The sequence below is a fragment of the Typopeltis vanoorti genome, chromosome 17 (genome assembly GCF_054136105.1).
Source record: "Typopeltis vanoorti isolate ZY-2024b chromosome 17, IOZ_Tvanoo_1.0, whole genome shotgun sequence".
Classification (NCBI taxonomy): Eukaryota; Metazoa; Arthropoda; class Arachnida; order Uropygi; family Thelyphonidae; genus Typopeltis; species Typopeltis vanoorti.
This window is the reverse complement of record NC_143565.1, coordinates 113,843,708-113,868,925: the sequence shown is the minus strand read 5'-3', so window position 1 is coordinate 113,868,925 and position 25,218 is coordinate 113,843,708. Positions and strand designations below refer to the sequence as shown.

General features: G+C 35.1%; 1 protein-coding gene across 2 annotated transcripts in view; it reads left to right on the top strand.

Moving 5' to 3' along the window:
* The window catches only part of Msh6 (DNA mismatch repair protein Msh6), a 429,489-nt gene that overhangs the window by 390,703 nt on the left and 13,568 nt on the right, over nt 1-25,218 (top strand). For both annotated transcript variants that reach the window (XM_090406801.1, XM_090406800.1), the window contains exons 29-31: nt 4,287-4,376; nt 5,856-6,010; nt 15,543-15,677. In XM_090406801.1, the coding sequence (XP_090262927.1) occupies nt 4,287-4,376; nt 5,856-6,010; nt 15,543-15,677 (380 nt within the window). The remainder of the gene's footprint in view (nt 1-4,286; nt 4,377-5,855; nt 6,011-15,542; nt 15,678-25,218) is intronic.

The window sequence follows — 25,218 nt, the reverse complement described above, 5'->3', positions numbered from 1 at the left end:
CACTCAGCATATGTAGCACCAAACAACAAACGTAATAACTTCCAATACTGGCAAAGGAATTATTAATAACTTAACGTTTGTGTTATTATACGTGTGTCCTATATGTTGATGGGTGGAGCAAATAACATAAGTCTATAAACTCTAGACATGCACAGTGGATACATGCTATAAACAGTGGTTGTGTACAATTGGTAGTGCATTAAATAAATACAGGGAGGGACTAATCCAATGAACTAATAATGTTGATTGGGTGATTAATCTAGGCTTTGCAGCAAATTTCTAGTATTAAGACCACATGTCTTTAGACATCACAAGTTCAATAAAATAAACAAATTCAATTCTACAAAATTCGTAAGTTGTCGGACTTACATCATCAGGGGTGCTAGAAAAGTTATACACAAAAAAAAGACTAAAAAATTAATTCCTTGTTTAAGATTAAGCCTTGATTTTTGTTACATTGGGTGTTGGAATCTGCATCATTTCAGAGGCTTCCTTAAACTTTCCTGTAAAACAGTTATGATCATAACTGTTTTATATATCATATATATGATCAATATATGACATTTTTGTTTCTTTCCAAACTGTGTTACCTGATTTATTTTGTCTTCTTTTTTCGACATATTTTATATGTTCAGACGTGAATCTCCCCTGACCTTCCCATCTAGCCTGTATAGCAAATGCTACAATCTCATAAACGTTTTGTTTTTTCATGGGGTAATGTGGAGGTTTTTCTGGATGTAAAAACTGAAATTTTATAGAATGGTAAAAAAGCCACTTTAATGTTATAATCACGGATTACAGCATTAAAAAAATTAATCCTACACTAAGTTTTGGTCTGCTTTCATTAAAAATCTAACTGCTGTGAACTAGGATATGACACATGGTATGCTGCAGAATGTAACATCAACTACTAACATTGTTCCAACATGTATAGAGTAATAATTTAACCTTTTTTCATTCTAGTTACATGTTTATATGCACCAAGCATGAAGTTCTGACAACATCTATGTGTAATTGCAAGGTGCTATCAAAAAGAAACCGGACTGTACTGGATACTCGTCAACAGATCAAGTTATAGTCTCATACCCCCAGGTGTAAGTGGCATAGACATTGTTGAGTTAGCCTGCCATGGCATTGAGCTGTGTGTGTGTTGAGACTTGTGTTATCCACGTTATTCTTATCATGTGTTTGTGCTGGTCTGCAATTTTGCCATCAATGCAAAATTGGAACAAGACGCAAATGTAAAATTTTGTTTAAAACTGGGGAAATCTGCCACAGAGACCCTTGAATTACTTTGTAAGGCATATGAAAATGAAGCCATGAGCCTATCTCAGTGTTTTGATTGGCACTCGTGTTTTAACAAGGGCAGAACCACCTTGGAGGACAAGAAGCCAGGATGACCATCTACCAACACAACCCATGAAAATGTCAAAAAAATTCAACAGATCATCCATACAAATTGACATACCACCATCCAGAAAACTGCTGACAGAGTTGGTATTTCATATGGAGCAGCTCAGATGATGATCACAACAGATTTGAATGTGCATCACATTGCTGCCAAGTTCATTCCTCGTCTCTTGACTTCTGACCAGAAAGAGCACTGTGTGAACATCTGTCAAGATATCTTCATCAAAAGGCCATTAATGACCCAACATTCATCTCATCACAGAGGACGAGACTTGGGTTTATGGCTACGACCCAGAGACAAGACATCAATCATCACAGTGTAAGAGTCCACATTCCCCAAGACTGAAGTAGACAAGTCAGGAGTGCAACAAGGAGCATATTGATAATTTTTTTCGACATTAAAGGTATTGTGCACTGAGAATTTGTCCCACCTGGTCAGACGGTCAATGCAGAATTCTACTGCAACATTTTAAGGCGGTTGATAGAAGATGTTCATCTCAAGACCGGAACTGTAGCGAAAATACAACTGGCTCCTCTACCACAACAGTGCTCCCTCCCACAACGCCTTAAAAACGTGAAAGTTTTTGGCAGTCATCCTACATCCTCCTTACTCACCAGATTTAGCCTCTTGTGACTTCTTTTTGTTTCCAAAAATGAAATTGAAGCTGAAGGAGCAGCAGTTCGACACCATTGAGTGGATTCAAGATGAATCGCAAACAGTGCTTGATATGTTTCAACAAAAAGACTTCCAGGAAGCATTTGGAGCATGGTAAAAGTGGTGGGGTTGCTACACGAACTTGGAAGGACTACTTTGAAGGGGGTTGAATCCAAATTTAAATTGGGTAAGTTGTAAAGATTTTAGTAGCCTAGTCCAGTTTCTTTTTGATGGCATCTAGTAATTGTTCCTAGTCTTTTCTGTGGTTAACTTTTTCTAGTACCCCTGATTGCGACTCTGATGACTTATAAAATTTGTAGTTATATTTGTTTATTTTATTAAATTTCTCATGTCTAAAAACGTGGTCTTAATTCTTGTAGATATAGTCATGTGGTCTCAATAACAGAAATTTTCTTCAGAACTGCTAAACAGCAGAAACTTATGGATTCATCTAAGTTCACAGGAAGCTTAGATGAATGCTGTGGGTTGGAGCAGCAAATCATGTTATACAGTTTGTTGTGCTTATTATGTATATTTATTCTTATGTTTTATTTATATTTCACTTTGTTTTCTAAGAATTTTCTTTTATTCATTGATAATTGGTGTGCACTTCTTATATAGTAATGTACACATGAAGAATTTCTGATCATCATCAGAACTGTCCCCTTTCGCAAATCCTAAGTTCATTACATAACCTTTTTTTTTTTTCTTTTGACAGCAGCTCTTCTTCTTATCCATAATAAATATCTCATATATTATAGTATTTTGTTGGAGATCAATGGATGCAGTCCAATTCTTATAATACTTAGGAGGATTCATTTTTATTTGGGAATTGATGAATTTTTACTCACTATATCTATTCTTTCCGAACAATGAAAAGATTGAAATGGAAAGCATGAAAATCTTTCTATCCTCAACAGACACTATACTGCAGAAGCAAGAAAAACAAGTAGTTTTATTCTGAACAACAAATTACACAATGATGATTGTTTTTAGTGGTTTTATTGTATCACCAAATACAGTGCAGAGGCATTTGCAATCTCTGTACTGTGTTTAGCAACAATTAATGCAATTAAAGACAACTGGAATGAAAAACACTCCTCTGTCACAGACACCATGCAAAATAGATTTATTGTAGCACTAAACATATATTAACTAAACACATTTGTCCTAACATCCTCTTTTAAATTATCATTTGCAGAAACTACGTGTAACAGATGTTTATAATGCAGTCATTGGGTACAGAAAGCACACAATTTGTGTAAAGCAAATAAAGATGTGTGTGTGTGTGTGTGCAACTTGAAATCAGTTTGAATTGTATTTGAGAATTTCAGTATTATTAAGACATTTCACAAATGCTAATTTTACAATTAAAATTCTACTAAAAAATTTACAGTTAGCATACCATATAAACTTTGTGAAAATGCAACTACCTGACTTTGAAGCAGCGTATGTATCTGAAAGCTAGTTCCTGTCGGCAGTTTACATACATACAGATACTGTGCTGCACAAATGTGTTAAGGTAATGATATTTCTATATTCCCAGACAAAATTAAGGAGATATCTACTGATAATGAAATTTGTTTATACTTTTGGGGGAGGGGGGGATTTTCAAAGTGGGAGAACTCACCATATGTTTTTTAGTGAGCCAGTTATTAAAAATTTACCAGCACACCCATACCCCTACTGCATTCAGCACACAATCACAACAAAACTACATTAGAACTAGAAATTATGTTTAGTCTCTAGAGCAAGATTCCCAGCTCATGTAGCCCTTACTGCACTCATAACACTAAAAATATTGTTTTCAGACTATTTGTCAGTGGTATTGTCATAAAATAAAACATGTATAACATTTATTTCTCACACTGCACGGTTAAATTCAACTCCCACCTAAAGGCAATCACAAACATCCATGCCCATAGTGCATTGATGTTTGTGATTGTAGTCTGTTGGTTAGAGAGCAGATGTGCTAACCACTGGGCTAATCTATATGGCAAACAGCAAATTACTGAAAACAAATATATTTGAAATTTCATTTATTAAACATCACATGTTGTAATGCTGAAAGAATTATTACTGAAACTTCTCAGTCTGTTTTTTGTTGCTACTAAATTTGGAGTATCATAACATTTAAAAAAAAAAAAAAAAAAGCATGAGTTGTTTATTTTTCTTTCATGTGTTTAAACACTTGTCTTTTTATTTATATATATTTATATAGGTGAAAGTACGTTTTTTATAGAAGTGAGTGAAACTGCTAGCATTTTACACCATGCAACAAAACATTCTTTGGTCCTTCTGGATGAACTAGGTAAATTAATATTTATGCACATTATATCGAAATAAGTATCGAGATATTTCCTGTTTAGAATTAAAACATAAAGTTATGTTACTATATACATTAATATTAACTGTATATCTGTTATACTAGTAGCACATCTAGAGAAAAAATTTATTGACTTTAAAAGAATTGTTATCGTACAATGCTATATCAGTGATCTGTTTCCTGACTAGTAAAAAACTGCATCACTCAATCAACTGCACAGCTTAATTTGGTTTTGGTCTCTGGAGATGAATAAAAGTCTGGTGTAGCTTGTAACTAAGAGGAAGATTTATTCTGCAATTCATGACTATAGCTCTTTTTTTTGATTAGATAAAATCTACAGGTGTTTGGTTTGGACAACCAAGTCTTGTGATATGGGACAGCCAAAAAATTCTTTATTGTACTTTAAGTTATGATTAAAAGAATGACCAGATTTAGAGATCACAGCTTTTGTTAGGGCCTTGGAGAAGGTGAATGTGTGTGGGGAGGGGGGGGGTGTCAAACCTTTATGATGTTTTTTAAGTTATGATGATAAAAGAAGACTGCATATTTGTAGTAAATACAGCTGTTGCAGTATTAGCTTTTTCTGATCTGTAAAGAAAATTTTATAACTTGAGAAGAGCATATGAAAGTTAGCTGATAGCATGAAGAGGGAGTTGAATGACAGACACCAGGCATGTATATATGGTGGAGTGGAATCTAGAAAAATGAGGGTGACTAATCACCTAATATGCTTCTCTGATTTTGTATGATTATTCCATTCTGCTCATGAGGAAGCTCTTTAGTGGTGTCACTGAAGATTGCCAGGAAATATGGCTAAAAATTTGCTCTAAAAAATAAATTGACAAACTTTTAAGTTTTTAGTGGTAATTAGAAACCTGCAACCTAAGATTACTTTGATTTCTAATAATATGAATAGTGGAATTAATAAAAGGTGATGACATTTGTAATTAACAAAAGACATTTATTGTATGATTATTGCATAAATGTTATTTTGTTGTGTTAAGATGTATTATTATATTCTAAGTATTCCTTTATCTTTGTCCTTCATTAACATTAATAATGGTTTTCTTATTACTTGGATTGGATAAGGAAATGATTTTGTAATTTAAAAATCCATAACCAATTTTGTTTTGTAATAATTTCTTCCCTCCCTTGGCATCTTTCATTGATGTTTGTTTATGGAAAAGTTCAGTTCTCTTTATTAACCTTATAACGTTACATAGGATATTGATTTTGTTGGCTGAAAGCCCAAAATTTCACAATAGAATGTTAGTTAATTACTTGCCTAATTTTAAATGATTAAACTATAAATTCATTTCAAATTTGCATAATGATATAATCATATTGACAAATTGAGAATGTATTACTGAACAATAAAAAAAGTGCTTTCTTTTCAGTCTGAAATTTTTGTAAAAATTAATTTATTATTATTATTTTATTTATTTATTTGTAATTTTTTAATAGGAAGAGGCACATCAACTTATGATGGCACAGCCATAGCATGTGCTGTAGTTCAAGAACTGGCCAATAATATTCACTGTCGCACTCTATTTTCTACTCACTACCACAACCTTGTGGATGAATTTACCACCAACAGAAATGTTACGTTGGGTCACATGGTATGGTGCTTTCTTTACAGTTATAGTATAACCTTTTGTATTTCATGCCTCTCAAGTACTTTTTTTCAGGGCCCCTATCAAGGAAGGAATTAATTCTTAGCATGTTAACTGAAATGACAGTCTATCAAAAATCCTAAAAAATATTTCTTTTTTAAGTTTTATTGATTGTCATACACATGTTGTCAACACTATTGATACATGTTACCCTCAAACCATATTCAAGCATGTGTATTGTACTTCACACAAAATTTTGCTTTCATCCATGTGCAAACATTGTTTATGGTAGTATAAAAATGGATGAAAATAGTAGTATAATTTTTTGTTAAGTACAATTTTACTGAGACACTAACTTTCTTTTGTATATCCTCAAGGGGGATAACTATGATATTCTAAAACAATATTTCATTATTACTTGATCAACTTTTTTTGTTCTCATATTGCTCTATTATTTTGTAAGAGTCCAATTTATTAGTTCTTACTCTTCTCTTTCTCTGAAGTATCCCTTACTTTCATCAATTATTTTGGTCTTTCTCTTATAGGTTTTTGCTCTAAATAGCTGTTTTGCTAATCTTTCATCTCCTGGTAGCCTGGATTGCACACATCTATCAATATTTAACTTTTCATCTTTAAAATGTTACCTCTTCTGAGAAATACAGAAAAAAAAGAGTAAAGTAAACAAAGAAAAAAGCAAGCAAAGGAAAAAAGTAGCTAAACAAAGATTATAGGAAGACTTTGGTAAGAATATAAAAGATAAAAATCAGAAAATCACAATGGGGAACTGGACAATGAGACAATGTGCCTATGGTCCCACAGAAGGTTCTACTAAGGTAGAAGTGGAGCAATTTTTTGAGGCTTTAGAGAAAGCAACTGACACATTGAAAAAAGAAAAGCTGGTGTTGGACATCTATTCCAAAAGCTTTATTCCCTGTTTTTATAGATGGGAACTATTAGAGGTCTACTCCAATCATCTGAAATTCAACCTTTTGACCAGGCTTTCTGCAAAAGTTTAGCCACTGCAAAACTTTTATACCTCCATACTTGAGCATTTCTGGTCAAATATCACCTATGCATTTCTAGTTTTTGATGGCTTTCTCAAGTATTTATATATATTCCTCTTGAAAATGTTCTAGTTGGGTTCTGACACTGCTTGTTTCATTTAAAAGCCTTTCAAAGTAATTACTGCAGACATTAGGATATCCTTATCTTCAGTTTATCATCTTTGATTCCTTTTGCAGTACTCTTTCCTCCATTTCTAAGCTTTTTCAATAGCCTCCAGAATATTTTGCCATATTTATTTTCTGTATTCTTATCAATCTTCCCATGACTCTTGTTTAGTACTTTTACACATAAATTACTTCTTATATTTTTCTCTGTATTCTTTTAGGACATCTGCCAACTTATTTGCTAAGAACTTATAGTATGCTTTCTTCTTTTCCAGAACTGCTTCTTTAACTTCTTGTGTCTATCATGGTGTCCTTATTTTTCTCTCCTTATAGACAACTTCAATCAATGTCTACCTCAGAGTTTGCCACTGAGACTCCAAGGTTTGGTTCTTGTTTTCAAACTCCTTCAAATTTTCTTCAATAATGTTAGTATAGTTTAGTCTTAATGGGAATAACGGGAATAAAAGGGCGTTAGCTGATTTTTTTTTTTTTTTTTAGTTTAGTCTTACAGTTCAACTGTAAAAGCTGCTAAAGTTTATCAACTTTTACAGGGGAACTTTCTTAAATACTGTTCTTTTCAATGTAATATCTATTTTTTTTTTATCCTGCTTAGCACTAAGTAATGGTCACTTCCAATTTCAAATTCTCTCTACACTCTTGTATCTTGAACCAGCATGAAGATATCATTATCAACAATAACATAGTCATTGTCTCATCTTCCTTTCCTCTTTTATAGATGAAAGAGGAAAGTATAATTTTTTCGGTGTCGAGGGTTAGTTTAATCATCGGACCTCAAACTGTTCATAGGATAAGATGGTCAGCCCTATGTCCCGGTGTATCCTATGTCTGTAGTGTGGAGTTCTCAAGGCCAGTTTGTTTGCTTGCTTGGTGGGATGAAAAACTCTGCAGTCCACATCCAAGACCGGCTAACTTGGCTATGGCTGAGAAAGATCCTTCAGCTCCTCACGGTCACCAACGGGAATCAAACCTAGGACACCTTCCCCAGGCATATGGTTGCAAAGTGCACAGCCACTAGGCTAACTGAGTACGTAGTCATTGTGGCTTTCCTTATTTTCCTGTCTTCTCTCCACATGAACTTTTGCATATCTTTATGTTGGAACATGGTGTTAGTAATGACTAGTCTGTGTTTTGAGTAGAAGTCTAGTAAATATTTACCATTATTATTAGCTTTGCTCTTTTCTCCAAATATTCCCAGTTCCTATATGCCTGTTGGGATTCATTTCCTGCTCTGCTGTTTAAATTTCCAATAACGACCACATTTTTCGTTTTCTTTATGTCAGTTGCTTGTTCTAATGACTCAAAAAATTCCCCCAATTCTTCTTTAGAAGAATGTTTTGTAGGACCATAGGCACAAATAAGTTTCATTTTTAATTTCCCTATTTTGAAGTGTGCCCACATCACTCTACTTGAAACTGCCTTCCAATTAAAAAGTTTATCTTGATGTTTGGTGTTGAATGCTATCGCTACTCCTTCCTTTTGAGCATTATTGTGATCTATATGGATAATGAATAAGAGTGGAGATAATGTGCATCTTTGTCTTATCCCTGATTTTACATCAAACCATCTTCCTGTATTTCCTTCAATTCTAACTTCTTACTTACAACTTAAATGTAGATTATGTGGTGCTCTGTATAATGTCACCTGTCTGTTCCATCCTATACTTATTATTTAATAAGATCTCACCTGTTTTTTGTCTTCTTTGTCTCAGTAATGACAGTTATGTCCACATGGTGCTTTTCTGCTTCTACGAGTTCAATTTACTTTCCATTGATACTCCTTATATTGATGGTTCCTATCTTCAGTTCTTCTGGCATTTATTCTTTGTCTTCCAGATGTTGAGTTGGAGCTTGTTGGGCATATCATCTTATCAAATATCAACAGTTTTCTCTTCACCAAAAGACAAGCTTCCTTCACTTAATTTTCCAAGTGTGTACCAGATTCCTTTCTTTTGTGGCTTGTTATTATTATGGACAACCTAGCCTTACTGAGCAATCCTGTAGAATAAGACTAAAATCCCTCATAAGGATTCCTGATGGAATATCTTTATATAAATTTGTGAGATGTTGCTTCACTGTCTAAACTTAAACATATCTGATGACCTAGGGCAGGGGTGTTCAACCCGTCGATCATGGAGCAGTTTTTGGTCGATCTCTTGTGTATTCCTCCTTACTTACAAATTTAATTAAAACTGAAAACATAATATTTTATTTATCATTATTTTGTATTATTTATTTTTCGTTAAAATTGTCAAATCAGTCATTTTCTTATAAGTCTGGGTAAATGAATTAATTTGGATCAGTGGAAGTCAAACAGCAAGCCAAGTGAATATGATTATAAGCAAAGTGTAAAAACTCGATGTAGCTTAAATATTAAATATTCCGAAGCACATTACATCGATTTTTTACTTAGGTTAAGTCCCATGTGAATATTGTAAAAAAAATAAACTTTAAATGGATAAGAATCCTATGTTTTTATATAGCCAGTAAGTGAAACTCAAGATCGATAACTACGATCTATGAGTTTCAATGCCAAAAAACTATCGGCGAAGGCAATTCGAAGCAAAGGTGGAGCAAGCTCCCTCACTATTCTTGATATTCTCTCATAATGTAAAACACAGCTCCTAGGAGATGTAATACTGTCATTACATTATGAGGGGAGGTCACTACCCAGACCGGTTTCAACCCTGGGTAGTGACCTTCCCTCATAATGTAATGACAGTATTACATCTCCTAGGAGCTGTGTTTTACATTATGAGAGAATATCAAGAATAGTGAGGGAGCTTGCTCCACCTTTGCTTCGAATTGCCTTCGCCGATAGTTTTTTGGCATTGAAACTCATAGATCGTAGTTATCGATCTTGAGTTTCACTTACTGGCTATATAAAAACATAGGATTCTTATCCATTTAATATCTATTCAATTGCCAGAAAACTAGCCTTTTGGCTTTTTATTTTAATTACAAAAATAAACTTTCTTTGTCTATGTATAGTTTGTATTAGATGTTTTTGTAAATAACTCTTTTGAAGCTAACTGTATATACTGCTTTAATAAGAGTATGTTAGAGTGTTAAAAACAAAGGCAATGTTTTTGTCGCCAAAGCTGTATATGTCGGCATTAGAGAGATTGTTATTGAAACTTGTATGTATGAGAAAGGCTTACAGGCTCTAAGTTTAAACATCTCCGAAGTCAGTCAGAAAGAGTTCAAAACAACTTTCCAATGGCTGGCAACTTACAATCAAAAGAACGCAGAGGAGAACAAGAGGCATGCCGAACTTGAAACTTAAGATGCGAGACTCATACCGATTCTTTGGGAGTTGCCAAACTTCATGTGAGGTCTCAGAGGAGGCCTAATAAAAAGGAACTGAAGCAAACAGAAGAGGTCCCGGTTCCAGAATTGCTGTCAGAGAGGAGGCCGCCCGGTCCAGAGTCACCATCAGAGAGACTGCCCGGATCCACGTTGCTTGAGAGAGGAGTTTCCCGCTTCCAGAAAGGAGCTTCTCGGTTCGAGACATCGCTAGAGAGAGACTACTTCTAGGTCACAGACAAGGTTTCGAATTGCCGAAAGGAAGAGTTCCAATTGCCGGAGAAAAGTTTCCAGGCCAGGTTAATGTCAAACCATCAGTGTGTTGCGTTTTCATTACAATTTGATGAATCAAACGACTTCACTAATATTGCTCAGTTATTGGTATTTATTCGCATGGTATTTCAAGATTATTCAAGTAAAGAAGAACTTTTGAAAATTATACCATTATTGGGAAGGACTAGGCGAGAAGACATTTTTTCGACATTTGATGAATTTGTGAAACAGCACAAACTTCCGCTTTTTAAACTTGTGTCTATTACTACTGATGGTGCTCCTGCAATGATAGGTAATAAATCAGGCTTCATTTCATTATGTAAAAATGATGACAAATATCCAGATTTTTTAACATACCACTGTATTATTCACCAACAAGTACTGTGTAGTAAAAGATTAAACACAAAAGATGTTTTGGATATCAAAAATCAAATCAGCTAACGCCATTTTATTCCCGTATATGGGAGTAGGCGAGGCCATTTAGCCCTATCTAACTTTTTGGTGTTTTGGATATTACATTTAAAATTGTAAATTCTGTTCGAGGAAAAGCCCTGCAATGGCGGATATTTAAATTACAGGCAGATGATGATAAGGAACATCTGTTGTACAATAATGTTCGCTGGCTGAGCAGAAGTCAATTTTTAGAAAGATTTCTTGTATTAATTAACGATATAAAAAATTTTCTTGATGAAAAAGGAGATATTTATCCACAATTGAGTGATAAAAGATGTTTGTTACGCTTATCATTTTTAGTAGATTTCTGTACGAAATTAAGCAATTTAAATTTAGAGTTACAAGGTAGAGATAAAAATTTAATTGACATGCTAAGTTCAATAAAAACTTTCCAACAATACTTACTTTTATTAAAGAAAAATATAAATGACTGCAAATTTAGACATCTCCCATATTTATTAAAATTTTTTGAACAAAATCAAGAAATCATAGCGAAGCATCGCTATGATTTAAAATAATTTATTCATGAAATAGAATTAGTTGAAGAAGAAATAAATTCAAGATTTAAAGATATTAATAAAACTGAAATGATTGTATCTTTTATCAATAATCCATTTCAAGAAAACTTGAACATCACAGAAATTTCAAATAAAATTAGTGGGCTGTTTGATATAAACCAAGCTGAAGTAGAACTTGAGATAATAAACATTCAGAATAGTTGACATTTAAAATCAATAAACAATGGAGTCATTTGAAAGTATGCACATGATAAATTCCCAATAAAATTCTGTCGTGTTTCGGATCGACATACTTGTCAGAATCCGCTTTTTCAAATATGACCGTCATAAAAAATCAATTAAGAAACCAAATTACAAATGATCAATTTGATGATTGTGATTGGCCACCTCTTCATATCAACTTGACTATGAAAATATTGCGAGGTCTAAACAATACCAAATTTCACATTAACTTTTTCTTTTTTTTTTTTTTAATCAACCAGCATTTCCTGTAACTTGTGAGTTTGTAATCAATCTGTTGTTTTTTCTAACTTTGGTTTTCCAAAAAGAGAAATAAATATTTTATTCCAATATATTTGTTTTTTTAGTTGTTTATTTGTGCGTAATCAGATATCAGGTTGAGGGAACATGATCTTTATTAGAGAGTAGATCGCCGAATAACTTTTTATAGAAAAGTAGCTCACGTAGTAAAAAAGGTTGAACACCACTGGCCTAGGGCATTACTACTTTTTATATATTCTCACCTTTCCTATTTTTTTTTTTTTTTTTAATTAGGAATGGATTAACAGTTTTTTTTATCTTACTAAAGCTATTTTAGTGTTTTTTTTTTATAATCATTCTTTTAATTATATATTATGCTGTTTGATTTTCTTTTAGTTTATTGACGTTACCTTAGAAGACAAAAATTCTAGCATTAAAAACTAATTTATTTAACATAAGTTATCTTTTCCTTTATTTCTAGTATTATGCCTACTTGATTTTGATTTTGTTGACTGAAAGCCCAAAATTTCACAATAGAATGTTAGTTTATTACTTGCCTAATTTTAAATGATTAAACTATAAATTCATTTCAAATTTGCATAATGATATAATCATATTGACAAATTTAGAAGACATGACCAAAATGTGTGATTTGAAAATATTGGGGACCTGACAAATAATTGGTTAATTAAAAAACTACTTCATGTGGTACATCCTGTTTCTAGGTATATATTCTTGATGCTAAATGATTGTGAATTGGCTAAGCATTTGAAACTTGCATATCATGCCAACAAGGCATCCCTCACTGTTTCATCTGAAGCATCAATGGAAAAGATATGGAACTAGCAAAGCAATTAGAGAAATACTCTCTTTTCATGCAGGTGATAAGGAGACTAACAAAATTAAAACAGGTGCAGTCCTAGATAATGTGTTGAATAGCTGTAATATTCAACACTAAACATGAAGATCAACATAAAATGAGAGCCAATATCAAGTGGTGATGGGAAATTTTCAAAACAAAAAATTGGCCAGTGATACTCATTTGTGTCTTAAAGTTTTAGTGGGGAAAAATAAATTTTTCAAATTATTAGAGGATTGCTGATAAAGAGAAAGTTGCTTCTTGCTGGAAACCCCACCAGCAAAATATAAAATGGAAGAAATATTTTGGAAAAATTTAAACAAAAGGACAAAAGTGCCAAAGGCTGGATGTCTATTCAAGACATGGTAGTTACTGTGTGCACTTTGTTCCAACATAAATTCATGTGGAGAAAATATGCAAAACAAGAAAAGTCTTGCTTTGTTTTTATTGTTTTATTTCGTATTATTGTTGATAATATTTTCAGGTTGATTCATGATGCAAGAGTGTATACATGAGATTTGAAATAGGAAGTGATCACCACCTGATGTTGGATGGGATTGGTTTATAAATTTTTAGCATGGATAAGAGAAATGGCTTGGTGTATCGAGTGGAGTGTGAGTCATCAAGATACAACTGTTAGTACATTGAGGGATCAGTCCATTGGTATTCAATCTTTATATTAAATCACATTGGGAGGAATTTTAAAGGAGATATACAGCTGTTTACTGATGATGATGCAAAGGTACAAAAGGTAATAAGGAATGCAATGAACATGCTATACTTGTAGAATGATACAAATAGGTTAGAATTGTTGGAGTGTGAATGTCACTTCAACGTTAGTAAAGATATGCACTTTGGTGTAATGAGATATCCAGTGGCATATTACATCAATAGGATTATGTTATAAAAACTGATCATGCTGTGTAGCAAAGATTTCAAATACATTTCAGAGGATGATCGCAATGCTGAAACAAACATTAATATGCAAGCATAAGGAAGCAATTTTTCCTGTTAACAAGGCCTTGATATGACTTCACCTGGACTATCTGTGCACAGATCTGGTTTCCAAAGTAAAGCAGATACGGTGGAGAAATTGCAGAGGAGAGAGAGAGTGTTAAAGATGATGATATCAGGATTGTGGCGTGTAGATTATGAAGACAATTTGAGAATATGTGGACTGCAGACACTTGGGAACAGCAGAAAAGAGGGATGATAAGGTAAGAGACTAACTTCTGAAAGGGGAATTTATGATACTCACAGATTGAATTTTTTATTTTGTGGAGGGTGGAAGAGGATGAGAAAGCATTCACAGAAGGTAACTATCAAAAAATTTTAGAAAAGGAATTAACTGTCACATTTGTTATTGATAATGATATAATAAAGTACACTGTTTTCAGGTAATCTGTGGTACTATAAGAGAAATGAAAAAATCATAGCAAGAAATGAAATAATTTTTATTAAGTCACAGCAGTTCAGTCTACAAAATTGTACACTTCAGAGGAATTAATGAACCACAAATCCTATTTATAGCTGTTCCAATCCATTCCTCTTAATTTAACAAATCGCTTAATATCCTATAAAACACAACCATTGTCTTAAACGCTGATCTCCTTGCCATTTTCCAGTGATGTGAGAACAGTATAGTGAACTTCATTGCTACCACAACAGTCATATTTCTCGCAAGAGAAATATGACCTTAGTTCTTCCCTTTGATTTCATAATACCTAGATCTCTTCCAGTCAAGATCAAATTTCATTTCTTGGCTAACACCTTTACCTTTAATGGAAAGAATGGATGTATGTTATCTCAGGAACAGACACATGATAGCCTCTTTGATCTCCATAAAACTTACTGTCCTTTTCCATTTGTCTACACTGAAAAATTTAGCATGTCAAGAATATACTTCATTGCTCAGTGCTGTCTGTTCCTTTAATCACTTGTACATTTTTAGAATGAGCATACTATTCATTAGATGCAGAAGCAGCTTATTGCATAAATCCTGAAATCAAGAAAAATGTTAGCTGGGATTTAAATCATCTGGTTCCTTCTAGGGTATGTCAGTATTTGAATTATGAAGTTGCTAACTTCTTCAGTGATCCTCAGGAGATGAATATACATTTTCTCTCTCCTAGCTATCAGCAATGTTTGCAATTTCATAATTCAGCTCCTTGGTAGGAATTGAATTTGGTGGGACCTAGACTACTGTTAACAGGCCAGATATGATGATGCATTAGGTAGTAGATGATGTTCATCCTGTTGACATGATTCATAGTTTTAAATTTGATACCACAGAATGATTATTTGGAACTTTTCTTGAAGCGCTATCTTGTTTGAGATCCACCTGTTGTATTAATTTATTACATTAATATAATAATGTATTATTAATATTGTATACATATTAATATGTATTAAAATGCATGTGTGCATGTATTTGTAATTTTTTTCCCTCCTTTCATATTTTAGGCATGCATTGTTGAAAATGCAAATGAAGATGATCCAACTCAAGAAGATATTACTTTTCTGTATAAGTTTGTGAGTGGAGCTTGTCCTAAAAGTTATGGTTTTAATGCTGCACAGTTAGCTGGTGTTCCAGTTGAAGTAATATTTCGTTAATTTATTGTATTATTATTTTAAACAACATAGTCTTTGAATGCACTATATGCTTAAAAAAAATCTAAAAATAAAATGAAAGCTGTCTCATATTTCAGGCATTTACCATTCTGCGTGTGTGTGGTAATCAACCCATTGTTCCATTATCAGTAGCATAGCAGAAAACACATAGTTGTACAAAACATATTGTAAGTCCCAAGTGCAAATGATGTAAATAAATATCCAGCAAGAATATAGTCCTTTCAGTAGCAGAGATAGATAAATGCATTAGAAATTTACAACTTAGAAAAATAGTTGGATTAAGTTATATTCCACCTGAGGAGCATTTTGCTTGCTGAACTTATTCTAGATAAGTTGTAGGTTTGAATCTTACTGTGGCATGAAAGAATTGATGTGATAATTTTCGTTGCCTTTTGAGAAATGACAGTGTGGTTTATTTTGGAAGGCAAAGTTCATATGAAGTGTAAAGGATTTTCGTTACCAAGTGGCTTACTCATAATTTATGCAGTAATTCTTCAGAAGAGTAGGGAATGTAGTTTATACCATATTAAGAGTTCTGAGATCATATTTTCACTTTATTTAGCCAAGAGATCATGGAGATACAAAAAAATATCTCTATGTTAATATTTTCAAGTCTTGGAAAGGCATGTGGTAGTCTGTACCTCTCAGAGCAATATCATTTTACAGTGCAGTTTGTTTTCATGAACTTTTTTTTTTTTCAGTGCTCTGACTACCATGGCAATCACTGATACCGTCAATACATCTTTTCCAAAGTAGGAGAAAATGATCTTGCTTATTAATGAAGAGACTGATACTTTGGTCTCCATAGTAGGGCTCCGATTTCTGCTCCCCTTCCAAGGTACATCAAAGCTATGAAGACGTGGATTCTTCCCTTTGGATGATGGAGTATATTCCAGTATGCAGGACTGAACTTGATAGCAGTGCACCTGCTGGTGTATACATTGCACCAGCAGCTGCCTGAAGGGAGTCTTCATAACAGGCTTCTTAAGATGATGACAGCCTGTTAAGGTCTTCTTAATAGACTGTCATCATGTAATATCTACCTGGATACTGAACGAACAATGATGGGCTGGCAATTTGGGATTTAGCCGACAAAATTGTATTCTTATTGGCTTAAACCACGATGTAAAATGATGGTACAGTCCATCATTTATCATTTCTGCCTTCTAATAACTACAACATCCCTAAGATGATATAACTTATTTGCTGTCTCTCTACAGCACATAAGAGAAAAATTGATATGGACTCACTTTGGTCCTATTACATGAGAATCCACTAACTAAAAAAGGGAACGTGACACAGCTGATCAGACATGTCCCACACTGGTGAATAGATACCAGGATACCTCTGTACCCTTACAAGAAGAGAAAACAATTAATATACCTACACAGATAGAGTCTAATTTGACAACACCTTGGGCATTTTTCCTGAATAAGAAGAAATAATGAATACTGACTGTCCAGAATTCTCCCAGAAGAAGAAATCGTAGTCGAAGGGGGGGGGGGGGGGACCTCTCAACATAAGAAGCCATTTCTACAATAGAATTGTTGTGGATTCCATCAAAACATTGAGGCTCTCTTGCAGAAGTATAAACCAATTTGCTTTTACTATCAGGAGACATACTTAAAATCCAGTGATGATCTAGCATAATGAAATTTAGCAAACTTTTGTAAGGATAGGATGGGGGGAGGAGTATAGTTACCCACATCTATACTCTGCTCCCCCCCCTTGTGGACAACTATACTCTTTTTAGCAAATCTCACTGCAAACAAATGTAGAGGCAGCTGCTAAACTTATAACAGTCTGCTGAATCTATTTACCTCCTGCTGCAGATATTCTCAGGATGGCTGTGATGCCATACTGCAGTTACCATGCCTTTTACTTTTAATGGAAAATTTAAACTGACATAGCACTCTTTGGGGTATGCCCAAACTAACATTAAAGGAAGAGCTGTAAAGTGCATTTTTGAAAGCAATCCTCTCCCTCTTAGACACAGGAAGCAATACCTTTTTCCATATGTCTTCCTGAACATTCACTGCTGTCGGCTTAACTGTTTGTTCACCCTCCCTTTTCCTGTGATATTCATTTTCCTGCATGGGCAACCTTGTACTATGCTATGTTGACAAAAGTATTTGGACACCTTAATGTGCCTTGCAAATTTTGGATCCTACCGCATGCAGATATTCAGGGAATGTCTGGTAATAAAAGGTGGAATGTGCTGTGTGTTTTGCACTGTACCGAATGTTAAGATGCCACATTCATCTGAAGTGAAAAGCTTCCAACGTGAGATGATAGTTGGGTATCATATCAGTGGCCTTTCTGTCTGTGACATTGCTACCCATTTCAGTATACCAAAATCTACCATTGCTTATGTTAATCAGAGATGGAAAGTTGATGGTGTTACCACAGCAGGAAAATGTCCTGGAAGGCCACCAACACTCATGGACTGATATCGATGAGCTTTGTCTCAGAATGTTCATGCATCCCATGTCCTCGGCAGTGGACCTTATAGTCTACCTGAAATATGCTGTAGGGACATCTATCAGCACCAGAACTGTCCACAGAGAGTTGCATGCCTTAAGTTACCACATCAAAGCTGCTGCAAACAAGGCATAATCACATCCTCCCCCCTCCCAACACCAAACATTGTTTGGATTGGTGCTTTCACACCATTCCTGGACTGTAGATGATTTGGAAAGGATTCTGTGGAATGACGAATCACACTTCCAAATATTTCACTCGGATGATCGTGTTTGGATCTGGAGATTACCTGGAGAACGGTTCCAGCAGGAGTGTATCATTCCAAACTGCCAAGTTTGGTTGGGGCTCGGTAATGGTATGGGGGTGTTTCAGTTGGATGGGACCTGATGCTTTGGTGGACATGCCCAAAACCATGACATCTGTTGGCTACCTAGACATTATGAACAAATTCATACTTCATCTTTGGGCTGAATTAGAATGAAAAATCTCTCCAGACCACAATGGAGGTAGCTTTGAGTGGCACAAAGAATGGAAAAATATTCCTGTTGCAACATGTCAAAAATTGGTTGAAAGCATGTCCTGTAGTGTAGTTGCTATCATTCAAGCCAATGATGCTTCCACTCAGTACTAGAATGTAGAGAAAAATACACATCAAAATGCATTTCTTTTGAACTATCATAATGGAAAGTCAAGCAAGCTGACTGGCTCACCTCTCTTCCATAACAAAATTCAGTTCTGTGGCAGTCTGCTCATCTCCTCCTATCAGCAATGCAGTGCATCATGTGAAAAATCTTACACATGCTGTCACAACTGCAATTCCCAACACATCAAACATCCAATCAATTTCCACTTTTTCTAAACCATGGTCTAACACTGATTGTACAAACTAAGGAAGCACAGAAGAAAGCAGGTATCTTTCACAGATACTCCACAACAACAAACTTCATTGCTCTCAGCATCCTTCCTTCAATACATGTCTTCCATGAGCAACCAACAGTAAAGAAATCTGGGACATAGATCTTTTCAACCTATGGTTCATGTTACTCCTTTCTGTGACCTTTAGTATAAAGTAATAAGCAAAGCTTTATTTTATGTAGCTCCATATTCTAAATGTATTTTGGCTACAACTTCCTTTAAATTAAGAAAGTATTAAAAAAAACATTAATGAAAGCTATCATTGGCTATGTTTTCTGTTTTGGTAGTGAATCTTAATCTGTAGGTGTAGGAAACTAACCTACATGTTCATGTTATTCCTTTCTGTGACCTTTAGTATAAAGTAATAAGCAAAGCTTTATTTTATGTAGCTCCATATTCTAAATGTATTTTGGCTACAACGTCCTTTAAATTAAGAAAGTATTAAAAAAAAAACATTAATGAAAGCTATCATTGCCTATGTTTTCTGTTTTGGTAGTGAATCTTAATCTGTAGGTGTAGGAAACTAACCCTAAATAGAGGTTAAAATGTATCAAAGGTTATGAAAAAACAATGAAATAAAATAAATCTATAGTCAATGAGTATAATGTTAAGTAAAGAACACAAATTAAACACCTAAATCCACTCCCTCAGAAATAGCTACACACACACACACACAGTCGAATATAATCATATCTTCTAAACACAAAAAATAAAAAAATGGGTTATATATATATATATATATATATATATATATATATAAAAGTACATTGAAACTTGAAGTATAAGAAAGAAATTTAAATGTCCTAAGAACTTAAACATAATAAAATATGATAAATTGATTTGCAGGATTAAATTATAACCATATTCAGAATATTGGAAAGTTATAGAACGATGTCAAAATGTCACAGATCACTGTAACATTTTGATAGATGGAAAGTTTTGCATGCATATTTATGTTATGGAGCTGCCAAACCTCAGAAATAATGTAGAGGGGCTGAACATGACAGTGTTTCAATTTGTTCTTATTGCTTTAGCCTGTAATGTTTTTAAGTTGAGAGAATTGTCACTTCTTTTTTTTTCCTGTTTAGGGGATATGATTATATTCAATTGTGTGGGTGTGGATTTTGAAGTTTTTTTTTTTGTGAAAAATGTCAAATATGTTCATGGTAAACTCTGTGATGTTCACATAAGTGGGAATGTAGAGATCTAATCATGGCCTCACAAAGAAGAAATTACTAGAAAAGCCCAAGCAAAATTAGTAAATGACATCTGAAACCCATCCCCCCCCCCCCCCCCCATTTATTAAAAGCAGTGAAATCACTAAAAAAAAAACTGTGATATAATAATAGTAAAGGCTGATAAAGGAGGCATTGTTGTACCTATTAATAAATTGGATTATAGAAACAAAATAATTTCTTTTATGTGGGGAACAGTAAAATTTAGGCCTTTTTTCCAACAATGTTCATTGTTTCTACATTATCTCTGAGGTTTGGCAGATTTATAATATAAATATGCATGCAAAACTTTCCCTATCAAAACATCATAGATCACTGATCATAGTATATAAATAGTGCTCTATAACTTTCCCAAATTCTGAAGACGGTTATATTCCACCTACGAAACTTTTATTTCATCCTGTTTATTAAATTGTTGTTTGATCTGGCAATTGTGAACTCGTTTTTCTACAAGAGGGAAGAACATTTGATAACATTTAGGAGTGGTAACAACAGTTCACAAATTGACTACATTTTGACTAGAAGAAAACATCTTAAGGTTGTGACAAATTGTAAAGCAATTCCAACAGATCAAGTAGCACAGCTATACCGACTGCTGTGCGCAGACTTTAAAATAAGATTAAAGATAAGAACCTCTGGATGCTATATGATGATGACAATTAAGTGGTTTCGCTTAAAAGAGTAGAATGTGAGGAATCGTTTTAGGGAGAGGGCATTAGAGAGGATTTCGGATGGACTGGAAAGTGTACAAGATTGGTGGAAACATAATTCAAAAGTAATCCTGAGCTGTGCAATCGAAGTGCTTGGTGAGGCATCTGGGAAGATTAGAGAGCAGAAGGAGGGTTGGTGGTGGAATAATAATGTACAAGTGGCAGTGACAGCTAAGAGGAAGGCAAAGCAGAAGTGGGATGAGTCAAGAGTGGAAGAGGACAGAGAGAGAAAGCAAGAAGCCAAGAGAGTTGTGGCACAGACGAAGGCCATGGCATATCAAGATCTGTATGATCAATTAGAAACAAAGGAAGGACAGAGATAAATTTACCAACTAGTGAAAGGTAGAAATAAAGCAGCAAAGGACATCTTACGTGTGAGTCATATCAAAGACGCTGAAGGAAGAGTATTATGGAGGGATGTGGACATAAGAAACAGATAGATAATATACTTTGAGGGACTTTTGAATGAGGAAAATGCAAGGACTCAGAGAAGATGGGCAGCCTTCTGAGGGGATGGTGGTGCAGAACATCAGTAGAGTGGAAGTGACGGAGGCCATGAAGAGGATGAGGAATGGAAAATCGGTGGGCCTCGACAGAATTCCAGTGGAGGCATGGACGGCACTGGGGGAAGAGGGAATTGACCTGCTGTGGGACCTGTTCATGAAAGTTTGTCAACAGGAAAATATACCCGAGGAATGGAGGGAGAGTACTCTTGTCCCCATCTAGAAGGATAAAGGGGATGCACAAGACTGTAAAAATTACAGAGGAATAAAGTTGATGTCCCACACAATGAAAATCCTAGAAAGGGTTCTTGATGGAAGATTGAGGAAGGAGGTGGAGATTGCAAAGGAACAATTTGGCTTCATGCCAGGTAGATCAACAACAGATGCTATCTTTGGGTTACGGCAGATGATGGAAAAGTTTCAAGAGAAACAACGGGAGCTACATCTGGTATTTATTGATCTGGAGAATATCAATATATTATATTGATAGAGTGCCAAGGCAAGAAGTCTGGAGGTGTCTGAGGGAGAAGAAGGTTCCGGAGAAATATGTCAGGTTGGTGCAGGAGATGTACAGGAATGTGAAGACAAGTGTTCGGATCTGTCTGGGACAGACAGAAAGTTTTCAAGTAACAGTTGGCTTGCATCAAGGGTCAGCATTAAGTCCATTTCTGTTTAACATTGTGATTGAGGTGGTGACGGAGGAGGTGAGAGAATATGCGCCTCGGACAATGTTGTATGCAGATGAATGACATCTTGCTGTGTGCAGATTCAAGAGAAGGAGCGGGAACTAAACTGGAAAGATGGAGAAAAGTGCTGGAAGAGAGAGGTATGAGACTGAGCAGAAGTAAGACAGAGTATATGTGTTGCATATTGGGCGGTGGCCAGGAGACAGACCTGGAGCTGGAAGGAAATGTCATCAGGAAGGTGAGGGACTTTAGATACTTAGGTTCAACACTGGAAGAAGATGGAGGAGCTGAGAAGGAAGTGGGATGCAGGATACAAGCAGGTTGGAGGAACTGGAGGGAGATGGCTGGAGTGTTATGCGATAAGAGGGTGCCGATCAATCTGAAAGGCAAAATCTATAGGACAGTAGTGAGGCCAGCTATGACGTATGCTATAGAAACTGTGGCCCTGAGGAAAAATAACATCAGCAGGATGGAAGTTGCAGAGATGAGAATGCTTAGGTGGATGTGCGGTGTGACCAGAAAGGATCGTCTGAGAAATGACTATGTGAGGGGAACAGTGAAAGTTACGAACTTAGGAGCAAAGATACAGGAGGCAAGGTTGAGATGGTTTGGTCATGTGATGAGGAGGGAGGACAAACATGTGGGAAGAAGGGTCATGCAGATGGATATGCAAGGAAGGAGGGAGCTGGTAGAAGAGGACTTGAGGATGAAGAACTTGGATGTGGTGACAGCTCAAAACAGGAGGATGTGGAGGAGACTCATTATCAACAGTAACCCCACTTAAGTGGGAGAAGCTGCAGAAGAAGAATATTGAATTGTTGTCATATATTTTATTTTAAAGTTTTGCATGCATATTTATTCTTAGATCTTTTAAATTTGTCTTGATTATACTTCAAGTTTCATTGTACCTTTTTATGTCCAACCCATTTTTATATTTTTTCTCCAGCTGTAATTCTTATTCTTTACTTATCATTAACATTGTACTTATTCACTATTGATTTATTTATTTGTTCAGTATCATTTTCATCAACTCTGATAAATCTTAACTACTAGGAAACTACCTAAAGACTTCACTGCTAAAAGAGAAAAGCAATTATAAAATAGTGATACTGATTTATAATTGCTTTCATTATGATTTTTTAATTATTTCTTAATTTAAAGAGATTTGTATGTGGGGTGCTCCTTAGAATAAAGCTTACATTTATTCCTATTACTTTATACTAGAAGTCTGGGACAAAATCTGAAAATTAATAGCAGATATATCCCCTACCTGCTCTGTGCCCTTAAACATAATGGATGCTTATCTGTTGCCCTGACACCAGTTGTTGAGACTTAGGGAGATTTTTGCTAAAATATTAGCAGTATCTTCTTATTTCCCTGAGTTCCTTGTCCAAAAATTCAAAACTGAAAAACAACAAATTCTATTTTCTTTGAGCAGTACTGAAGAATATGATTGGCATTCACAAAAGAAGAAATTAAAGCTGCTTTGCTTAAATGTTACTGAGCTGCTGAGAATCAACTATTGTATTTGTTTTCAACACAATATTCCTTGAGAATGCATTTTGTCCGTTATCTGGAAAAACAATTATTATTACCTTTCCCAAGCCAGAGAAGAATCCAAATCCTTCTGAATTTGGTATCCAGAAGGATCCCGATAAACTATTGGCCAATTGCTCTGACCAACTGCTTGTGCAAGATTCTGGAAAAAAAATAGTCTTTAATGATTCATGGAGAATAAACCTTTTTTCCAGAACAGAATCTGGTTTCCTCGAATATCCTTCAACAACCATCATCTAGTCTGACTGGAAGCATCCATTCAAGATACCTTCCTAAAACATGATTTGGAATATCGAAAGACCTACACAATTTTGTCTCAGAGGAAATCTCCCTCTCTTCATTAAGAACTTTTTATCCAATTGAATTTATCCATTGAGACTGTATTAAACACTTGTCAAGAAAAGTTTACAAACTGGGAAGAAAAGCACAATACACTCATATGGCAACATATGCACAGGGATAGAGAAGAGAAGTTGAGATGTGTGCATATTTTGTATATTCCTTCTTGAGTCACTATTCAGCTAAGTGGCATTTTTTTGCATTCACATGATGTTACTCAGTAGTGCAAAGCATAGTTACTATGTGAAAAATCGCATGTGAGTTAACATGGTTTCATGTTTTGGTAATTTTCTTCTCCTGGTGATCCATTGCATATGAATAGATTTGTGCAATACAGGCATGTATTGTAGAAGAAACAACAGTACTTGGCCAACCAGGACAGCAAAGCTGTGAACATGACATTGCATAATTTTCCTTGGAATGTTTAGATGGGTTGACAGTGTTTCAGGAATAAGTTGAGAGTTGCTATTCAGAATGATGCTAGCCTTTGAAAGACCAGTATTAAACTTTTAGCACCAGTCAGATGCAGCATTCTTTGTAGATGATTTTGACCTTTCATTGTGAAACACTTAAGACAACGGATGCGATATTTGCGCTAAGGCGATTGATGGAGAAATATAGAGAGATGCAAGTGGAGCTGCACATGGTGTTTATAGACCTGGAAAAGGCATACAACAGAGTGGCCAGGCAGGAGGTATGGAGGTGTATGAGGAAGAAGGGGGGGGGGGGTGTCGGAGAAGTATGTGAGGTTGGTGAAGGAGATGTATGAAGGAACAGAAACTCAGGTCAGGTCTAGTGTTGGCATGACAGAAGGGTTCCCCATTGTGGTAGGGCTACACCAAGGGTCAGTTTTGAGCCCCTACTTCTTTGACCTGGTCATGGATGTACTAGTGGAGGATGTCAAGAAGGAGGCACCATGGAGCATGCTGTTTGCCGATGACATTGTTCTATGCGAATCATCCCGAGAGAAGCTTGAAAATACCCTGGAAGAGTGGAGAAAGGTATTGGAGGAGAGAGGCATGAAAATTAACCGGGAAAAGACTGAATATATGTCAACAGGGAGTGACGAGGATATGATCATA